Below are 10,407 nucleotides of genomic sequence, written 5' to 3' on the forward strand. Positions count from 1 at the left end.
TATAAGCTTTGCTCAATATTCCTACTATCTTTAGTTAATTAAGGTTAGGTACAGTAATTTCTACTTCCTCCATACAAATCTGTTTTCTTCCCTGCCTGATTCCTGAGTACAGGTATGGGATTGGTTATCCAGAAAGCACCGAATTACGGGAAGGCTGTCTCCCATAGACTCCATTATATACAAATAATCCTAATTTTTAAAAATGTATTTGTTATATAGCAAATCTATGTACAGGTATGGGATCTGTTATCCAGAACCCCATAATCCAGAAAGCTCAGAATTAGGGGATGGCCGTCTGCCATAGACTCCACTTTATCCAGTTTGTAAACATGATTTACTTTTTCTCTGTAATGATAAAACAGTACCTTTTACTTGATCCAAACTAAGATATAATTAATCTTTATTGGCAGCAAAACAAGTCCTTTGGGTTTATTTAATGTTTACATGATTTTCTTGTAGACTTAAGGTATGACGATTCAAATTATGAAACCCCAGGTCCCTTACCTGTTAGTTTTAACTTTTGGGCTCAAATAATGGAACCACATGCTTTTTATGCAGACCCCTCCTGTAATATCTGTTAATTTTAGCATTACTCTGTTACTCATGTCATGATGTTGTTCATTTGTTGGTTAATGTTTTGTATTGACACTAATGATTCTTTTTACATTTTTAAACCCAAAGAAGCAAGAGGCCGGTTTGCTTGATGAGATTTCTAGACAGAAGCAAGACAAACAGGCTTTAGAAGTAGATTTGTTGCAGATGAGGAAGGAGAGAGACAATTTAAAAACTCTGCTCACTCATGCCTCAGGTAATTTATATTTATCCCCTTAATGGGTATTTCTTAACCATTTACTCAAACGCAGGGGATACACGTAATGCATGTTAAGAACAAAAATAATCTCAAAATAAAAATGTATTTTCTTAATGGAAATTTACTTTCTAGTAATTATAAATCATAAGCACACCATATGATGTAAAAGACAATATCACTTGGGACCTGGGTTTTTCCATGGATTCATTTCTGTGGATAATGGATTATTCTGAAAATGGTATCAACATACTTTAGGTCTGCTAAAAAATCTTTTAATCATTAAGGGGCAGATTTATTAAGGAATCCGAAAATACGCCACCTAAAACTCCTATACGTCGAGGTCATGTAGGAGTCAATGGCAGAGGTCCCTTGAAACTTTTAAAGATGTTAACAGCCTTCATGATGTTCAAATTTTTTTTTTTTTGGAGGGTTTTGCCCGAAAATACATAATTCAAGCGATTTAAGTTTTTTTTCGCCAAAAACGAATTTCAGTTTTCAGGTTGTTAACTTGAATTCGCTGAATCGAGTTTTTCCATTCAAGTTTTTTCTTAAATAAGAAACCATTCGAGTTGGGAGTTCATTCAAGGAATAAAAGAACTCTAAAATTTGGCCTTTGATAAATAACCCCCTAAATAAACCGAATTTATTCATGCAGCTAAGTTACAGTCAAGAAAAAGTTACATTTATATTATTGCAGAGAAAAAGAAATCATTTTAAAAGTTAGAATTATTTGCTTAAAATGGAGTCTACTGAAGATGGCCTTTCTGTAATCCTGAGCTTTTGGGATAATGGGGTTTCCGAATATGTAATTCCATACCTGTATTTATTCCAATATTGTTGCAGTTAAAAACAGGTTTTAATAGTGTGTCACAATACTACTTCAGACCATTTTTGCCAATTATCCGAACAAAGCCACCAGTAATCCTACTTGACCTTTGCTGTAGATAAATCATTGATTTTGGAATGGAAAAATCTTTTGAATCTACAGAAGTATTGCTGGGCTACTTAACAGGGCAGTTTATCCTTTTAAACACACTATTTGCACACTTTTTGCTTCGCTAAAAATATATGGAGTTAAAATTTAAATTGAAGCTAATCCATATTTGGTCCTTCGAAATGTAAATAACCTGTGCTCAAATAATCTCCATGCCATGTTGCAGTTTCTATGGTTTGTGTGAGAGATGAATAATAATGTTTCTTCCTCTCTCACTCTCATTAACCCTTTCTCTTTGTGTAAATGTCACTTACTTGCAGGCTTTTTTTATAAATTACATTTCTACCTTCTTTTGTTAGGTGATAAATCCTATGAAATGAAGATTATGGAAGAGACCTATAAACAGGAAATAAATGTCTTAAACAAGAAACTGAAGTGGTTTGCAGAGAACCAGGAACTTTTGGATAAAGATGCCGGTCGTCTCAGAAATGCCTATGAACAAATAGAGACTCTAAAGATGCAGGTATTTTCCTATATACACCAGATATGCTGCAGTTATTAATTTTTACATTATGAAAACAGTATAATGTCTACCAGTATAATGTAATGTAATGACTTTTTTTGTGATTCTTTTTTTTTTTTTTTTTTTGTAGGTTGAAAAACTTCAAAATGAAACTGGAAATCAGTGTGTACAGCAGCAAAAGCGTCCAAAAGAAAGAGCTGCAGATGCAAAGCGTATTCAAGATCTTGAGCGACAGGTGAGGTTTAGCAGATATCTGAGGGTGCCGTGTAAAAGTGATAGGGCATTCTGAAACACTAAAGGTAACTTTAGAAATTATAAATTGGCTGGTGAATTTTAAAACATAGCTGTTATGTCTTAAATTCAAACATACACATTTAATGTAAGACTTACTAAAGAAAGTGGCTCTTTACACTGATTATATGACTAAATCAATATAAATGCATGTGATTTGCATCTGGGAGAAAGGTAAATTTTCGACAGCAAGTGCCACTTCGCAGCAACTAGATTAACTATTAGTATAATGTACACCGTATTATTCTGAGACAGTTTGCACCTATAGTTTTTCGGTTATTTATCTTTTTTGTTCAGCAGCTCTCCAGTTTGTTATTTCAGCAGTTATCTGGTTGCTAGGGCCTTATTATTCCTATCGACAGGCAGCGGTTTAAATAAGAGGCTGAAATAATTATAGGAAGGGGACTGAATAGGAAGATAAGTAATACAAATTACAGTAACACATTTTGTGTGTATGCCTTTCACAGGTTAAGGAGATGGAGGGAATTATTAAGCGAAGACATCCTAATTCGATCCCTGCACTGATTTTTGCTGCTGCAGCTGCTCCTGGAGGTGACGATAAAGATTCAGCCAAAACAAATACCATTGCGTTTTTAGAAAGAAGAGTTAAAAAGTTAGAAACAGATCTTGAAAGTAAAGACGATGATGCAAAGAAAAGTCTGCGCACCATGGAACAGCAATTCCAAAAAGTCAAGGTAACTTTATTTATTTTTTTTTACATGTTTTTAGTCTTAGAAGATGGGTAATTTAGAAACGTGTCTGAGCACAGTAAGACCTGGCCCGCAAATTCAAATTATCTGTAATACAAATGCAATGTAATCTACAGATCATGTCCAATTAAAACGGGGCATAGAGCTTATTTTCTGTAACTCTCCTTTTGTAGTTCATTCCTGCTTCCAGGAATGCTCCTGGTTTTCTTATACTAATACTTCTTTTTATACTTTGTGTAGTCAATCATCTGTATCCTTACCCTTACCTCTTATGTGCTTAAAGTTATAACTATATATAACAAAAACTTTTTGTAGAAGCAGATAGGATGTTTATATTTCAATACAAAGAAGAAACTCCCATGTAGACTTAAGGGAGAAGCACACGGGCAGATTCGGGGAGATTTAGTCGCCTGGCGATTAATCGCCTCTTCTGCAGGGCGAAAATCTCCCCGAACTGCCTTCCCCCTGCCTGCCGTCTGCTATAATGAGAAAAACGCCAGCACCAATGCACTCGCAGTGCTTCGATTACCAAAGTTGCCCGAAGTTGCCTCAGGAGGAAACTTCGGGCGACTTCGGAAATTGAAGCGCCGCAAGTGCATTGGCGCTGGCGTTTTCTCATTATAGCAGGGGGAAGGCAGTTTGGGGAGATTGTCGCCCTTCAGAAGAGCCAATTATTCGCCAGGCGACTATATCTCCCCGAATCTGCCTGTGTGTCTTGGCTCTTACTGTGTGTACATGATTAAAATCACTCCATTCAATTAATTCATTAATTACACTGTGTAATAATTAATTAAAAAGTGAATAAGTAAATTATTGTACAAGTGCACAACACTAAAATAAAGTGCTCTGTGCCAAATAAGTAATCAATTAATATCTTGTAATTGTAACCAATCAATTTAGGAATGATCAATAAATTAAATTATAAATAAAATCAATTGTGAATTAATTCAATATAATATGATCCAAAGGATCAAGGCTTACCTTGAAAAAGCTGATGCGAAACTCGCATTGGCATTACCATAGTCACTTTTTAATTATTACACAGTGTAATTCATGAATTAATTGAATGGAGTGATTTTAATCATGTACACACAGTAAGGAATTAATCACTAAAATTGTATTAATTGATCCAGTACGTACCATTTTAGTCAATTCAACGGTGTAACACCTGGTTATAATTAACTGTTACCTTACCACTTAAGTAGTGTGGGGTTATCTTATCTCTAATAAATTGGTTTCAGAATGTTTATATTTGTCTGTATAGAGAGTTACATAGCACTTTTAATCTGTTAAGACTGACTAATAATTATTAAAATTACAAAATAAGTTATTGTTTGAATCTGAAATGTGTTTAGTTTTTCTGTGCACATGTATAACCTATTTACCCTTTGTATTTTTAGATTCAGTATGAAAGTAGAATACATGAACTTGAAGAATTGCTTACTCACAAACTTATAAATGACCCTCAACAATCTGACAATTCAACAAAATCCCAAAAATTTAAGGAAGAACTTTTGATATGCAAAGAAACTCACCAAGCAACAATACAAAACCTTCAAAGGCAAATAGATTTGCTCAGAGAAAATAATTTAGTTTTAGAAAACAACGAAAGAAAGAAAGCAGCAAATTTGTCTGGCATTGGTACTAAAGTAGAAGAGGCTTCTAATAAAGATCTTATTGTAAAGCTCAGCCAAGAACTGGTAGCCAAACGCACAGAGATTCAAGACCTCACAAAAACAGTTGAAAGACTTCAGAAGGAGAGAATGATCATGCTTTCTGTAAAGAACCCTTCAATTAACGCTGGTGATAAAAAGAGCTCTGATCAAGCTAGAACGGATATTTCTGCCCCTGGTAAAAGGAGCATTGCAGACAGTATGAGTTTTCCTGAAACTTTAGATGAGAAACTGTATCATCCAGGGACATTTGCAGATATTCACATCTCTGATGTACAAGAAGAAAATGCTGCATTAAAATATGAAGTGGAAAGACTGTCTTTAAAGATAAATGAACAGAAAGAGACATTTCAAGCCTTGTTATATCAAGGAGAATGCACTATTAAGAGGTTTGTACCGGCATAAACAGCTTGCCAAAGCTTTACTAACTACAGCACAAACTAGTTTGATTTGTGCACTTTGTACTACCAGTATCTACAGGTGATGCCTTTCAGCAGTTGGTGGTGCACAGTACATGATAGTTGCTTTTGCATTTAAAGAATGGATCTTAGTGGGGGAAATTTTCAAACCATACTTGAGACTTTCCCTTGTCATAGTTATAAGGTTTTGCATTTGTATGCTAGCCTGTCTGACTGGATTATATAATGCAGCTCTTTAGTGTGGTACAGATTATAAGCAGATACAGTGCACTCAAGTTGCTAGAGCTTGTCATATTAAAATGGACACAGGAATCAGGTTTGATAAACTCTTAATTTGTGAAAAACATTCCTGTATCATAAAATAGATGATTTAATGTTTGCTCCCTTGGGAATAGAACCAGAGGGCAGAATGAAATCAGTTGGACTGCTTTGAAGTGGAATGCATACAAAATTGACTGCAAGGCAAATGTATGCTAAAACATCCTAGGTTATATACCCTTTCCTTCTGTAAACTGATAAAATTGCTGATTTTATTTCTGCACATAAGCCACTGAAGAGAAATTATAAACATATTCGGCACACAGGAGTTGTAAACCTTTCATGCCTATTCTTCAGGGACAGATATTACAGGTATGCTAAAATTTACAGATATTTCCACATGGAAGATACCTTGAACAAATTTAAAGGAGAGCTAAAGCTGAATTCGGCATTCTGCTTCAGGTTTAATAAATTGTTAGCCCTGTGACAGCAGCTAATCAAAAGATATACATCCCTGTTAAAGCTTTGATGGCTTCTTAACAGCAGCATAGACTACATTGACTTATACAGAGCTACTTGCATTTAAAAGGTGACCTAACTGCTGACAAAGAGGTTCATCCTGAAACGTTGAACTTCCAATAAAATTGCAAGGGCTTGCCCTTGTTTTGTGTACACTGGTAAATATTCTCTTTACCTCATTATTTAGAGGGTTGCAATTCCCTCTTCACCGCAAACCAGGCTACATTTTCCTCTGAAGGCCAGAGCAAGAAATTTAGCAGAACAAGGGAAGCTGGTAAAAAAAGTAACAGAGAGGTGTAAGAGAAAAACAATTTCCCTATCCCTTTTAAAGAATTAATTGTTGTGTAGTATTTTGAGTTTCTTTTGTTTTTTTATATTTTTAAGGTTAAAAGAAGAATCTTCTGAGCAAGCTGCTGCCCTGAAACTCTTACATCAGAAAGAGGTAGAAAAACGTATTTGCCAGCATGCCATTGAACATTCATCATCTAAAGTTGCTGAGCTGAGCAGTAAAATATCTACTCAGGAGGTAAAGACTGTTTCTCCTTTACAATTGTCTCTTTGTGCCAAACTAACAAAACATTTTATTTAAGTACACGATAGGTAGGTTGTGACTGTTTCCCCCAATATCCTTCTCAGTAAATAAACAGTGAGCTAATAATTTTGAAATGTGAAATGTTTTATATGATATACAATGTATTTCCTAAAATATCCTTTCATTGCTCCAATAAAAGCATTTGCCTACTTGAAGGCTTTCCACTAGATGTTAAAATATTGTTGGTGGGATTTTCTTCAACTGCCCACTTTAGTGATTTAGGGCACCGATGTAGGGTAATCACACCAGGCTCTCCATTGCCATTCCTGCCACAGGTGTTCATTCAAAATACATTTTATTTTAAATTAGATACTCATAAAGCATCTTCAAACACAAGTGAAGGAGCTACAGAAGGATAGAGAATCGCTGGCTATCTACCGAATCCGAGAAGAAACTCTACAACAAGAGGTACAGTACAAAGCTTTGATTTGATGTAGGCCAAGGACTAATCACTGCAATACCTGCTACAATCAGTGGAAACTGACCATTTTGTTCCTGGTATATTGATTTATGCTAAGTAGCAAATACCCTGTGTGCCATAGCCAATATGCTTCACATTTTATGAAAGCTAGGTAGTGCAGAGCTAAATGCAGCAAATATTAAAGTTCAGTTTGCTTGACTAATAGAATAAAATAGGAATTATTTGTTAGGGTAACAGGTCTCCATTAACATATCCTTTCAGATCTGAAAAAAAAGGACTGACAAAAACAAGAAGTAGTTTTTTTTTTGTTTTTTTTTAAAGTATATAATCCCCTTTTGAATAATGGCACAACATTATCAATTTGTCTTTCTCTCCACACCATGCCAGACATCAAATTCTAAATTAAAGGAAAGAGGTTTGGCAATCACAGTGCTGAGCTTTTATAACCATGAGATGAATACCATCTGTCCTTGACTTTTGTTCATATTTACATGTGCTAGTCTCTTTTTAACTTCCTCCTGAGTCAACCAGCCATCAATAGTTATATTATTAGAATTGGGTCTTTGAAAACAGAAACCTTCGTTAACTGGTTCTTGAGTTGTCTGGATAAAAAAAATAACAGTTTGAAATGTAGCAGCATTTTACCTGGTCTCATTAATTTACCTCCATCTGATACTAAGGGGGTTATTGATCAAAATCCGAATTTATATCATTATTTTCTGAAATAATTTTTTATTATTTACATATTTAGGACCATAACAGGTTGGCTCTCCTATGGGCTGCAAAGCATCTGAAAATACCTTGTAATGCAGAGGAATGGACTGACAGGAGCCAAATTCTAAAATGCACACAAAATCCTGCATGCTTAACACCATTAACAAATATACTTGTACCCATATACACGTGCCTTATGCCTTGTGCTGAGCCCAACTGAAACCATATTGGTTCTCCTTAAGAGGTCAGACTTTAGACTTGTTTTGAGAATCAACAATCATGTGACCGGAAAGTAAAAGAGTCCTGTGTTTAAATATGCAAGAAGTGTTGAATGTGATTCTGATTGTTTGAGTCATGGGTCTGACTTACCTCTTTCCAGGTTACTTTCCAGCCACATATGTCTGATGAGTACAGTTGTATATTGGTGTGGAATATATTGCCAAGTTAAATTATAATCATCATGTTTAAGTTCATTATTTGGTTCACTTTTATTGTTTTAACCAAAAAGGTTGCAAAACTCTTCGAGGAGTTAAAAGAGGCAAAAGAGTGCCACAGTCCTGAAATGAAACACTTTATAGCACTGGAAAACAAGATAAAGTATATGGAAGTAAGACATTTACAGAGGGAGCAGGAGCTTCAACAGGTAAGAGCCTAAAATGCCAAATATTTCAATTATTATGACCTATCCTATCAATCTGAAACCATTTTATGTATTTGTGTCTGGTTAGTAAAGAATAAAATATCTATATTATAACAACATCTATTATAAACATATCTATATTATAACAACTTACACCATCATTTATTTTTCAGATAATACAGCAGACTCGTCATGTGGCATCAAATGAGCAAACCGAAGAGACAGACAAGTGGAAAAAACTTGCACAACAGAAGAATACAGAACTGGAAAAATTCCGAACTGAACTGGATGCAATATTGGATGTTCTGAGAATGCTCCAAAGACAAGGTGTTGTTATTCCTGAAGTGACCTCTCAAAGAACTGTTACATGAGTCTGCTGGAAAATACCACCTTGTTTCAGTTACAACAGTATCTATTAGGAGGCTGTTTAAAATGCTGTACTATATATATATTGTACGAGTATATAAATGTAAAATATATATGTACATTGTATACAGAGACACTAAATATTTAATATTTTTATTTATTTAAATTATATTTTGTTTGCATAAAATCTTTTCAAATACCGTAACTGTGTCTTTACGTTATTTACCATGTGTTGACATATTGATACACCACTAAACTTCAATTATTCAGTACAGTAGAGGGATAAATATAATGTGTTTTTTTTTTTTTAAGGGAATCTTTAAAAATAAGTGATTTATCATGTGACAGGAAAAATAAATATCCTTTGTGGCTAATGGTGTAATCTGGAGACAATAGCAGTAACAATCCCATAAGGTAACCACTTGAACACGGGTGGTGGAGTCCCCAGATTTAGGGCAGAGACACTCGGTCAGATTCGGGGAGATTAGTCGCCTGGTAACAAATCTCCTCTTCTTCGGGGCGACTAATCTCCCCAAACTGCCTTCCAGCTGGCTAGAATGACATTCGCTGGCGGGATGGCAGTCGGATCGCTTAGTTTTTCTGAAGTTGCCTCACAAGGAAACTTCTGGCGACTAAGGAAAATGAAGAGCTCCGAGTGCCATCCTACCGGAGATTTACATTTTAGCAGGTTGGAAGGCAGTTCGGGGATATTAGTCGCCACGAAGAAGAGGAGATTTGTCGCCGGACAACTAATCTCCCCGAATCTGACCGTGTGTCTCTGCCCTTAGGGTGAAGACACACAGAGCTACTAGTAGCAGCTACTTTTCACAGCTACAAAATAGACAATAGTGATAATTGGATTTGCTTAGACACAATGGGACTCATTTATAAACACTGGGGTAATTTGCACATGGGCAGTCATAGCAACCAATCAGAGGATTGCTTTCACTGTTCAACCTGCAGCTGGCTGAAAAAAGCACAGATTGGTCGCTATGGGTTACTGCACAGGTGGCAATTTATAAATGAACCCCAATATGTGTCCTCATGAGGCAACTTCCAGCAATTCTGAAAGACTGATAACGACACATGGATTTTACACATTATTGCCAGTAGGAGAGCTTTAACAGGAAATAAGGCGCCTGCAGAAGAAGATATTTTATTGCTGGCAATTAATCCCCTGGTGTGACATTAATCTAATTTACATATTCAAATTTGTAAACAACAAACAGTGTTCACTGCGCTTGTGCAAAGAAAAATAGGTGTTCAGTGCATCCAAACATTAAAGGGGTTGTTCACCTTCATATAACATTCAAAAATTTAATAGTTCGTGTAAAAATAACAAGCTTTGCCATATAAATGTTTAACAAAAAATGTGCAGTTGATGTAGGGTTGCCACCTGGCCGGTATTTTACTGGCATGGCTGGTAAAAATTATGGCTGATCCCAATGTTATTAATAGGGGAAAAAAATAAATATATAGGAAGGCCGGTATTTTTTTCCAGAAAAGGTGGCAACCCTAAGTTGATGAGATATTCAC

At 35.5% G+C, this 10,407-nt stretch overlaps 1 protein-coding gene across 6 annotated transcripts in view; it reads left to right on the forward strand.

Moving 5' to 3' along the window:
- Positions 1-9,093, forward strand: part of LOC108716877 (centrosomal protein of 162 kDa) — a 33,321-nt gene extending 24,228 nt beyond the window's left edge. For 3 of the 6 annotated variants that reach the window (XM_041563024.1, XM_041563025.1, XM_041563026.1), the window contains exons 20-28: positions 682-808; positions 2,105-2,268; positions 2,399-2,503; positions 3,027-3,254; positions 4,670-5,331; positions 6,523-6,664; positions 7,040-7,138; positions 8,374-8,508; positions 8,679-9,093. In XM_041563024.1, coding sequence (XP_041418958.1) covers positions 682-808; positions 2,105-2,268; positions 2,399-2,503; positions 3,027-3,254; positions 4,670-5,331; positions 6,523-6,664; positions 7,040-7,138; positions 8,374-8,508; positions 8,679-8,876 — 1,860 coding nt within the window. In that variant the 3' untranslated portion in view covers positions 8,877-9,093. Of the gene's footprint in view, positions 1-681; positions 809-2,104; positions 2,269-2,398; positions 2,504-3,026; positions 3,255-4,669; positions 5,332-6,522; positions 6,665-7,039; positions 7,139-7,902; positions 8,509-8,678 lie in introns of those variants that run through there. The other 3 variants (XM_018263395.2, XM_018263394.2, XM_041563027.1) reach the window with 2 other exon arrangements.
- Positions 9,094-10,407: the final 1,314 nt, after the last annotated feature.

Source organism: Xenopus laevis, chromosome 5L, assembly GCF_017654675.1.
Source record: "Xenopus laevis strain J_2021 chromosome 5L, Xenopus_laevis_v10.1, whole genome shotgun sequence".
NCBI classification, from domain to species: domain Eukaryota; kingdom Metazoa; phylum Chordata; class Amphibia; order Anura; family Pipidae; genus Xenopus; species Xenopus laevis.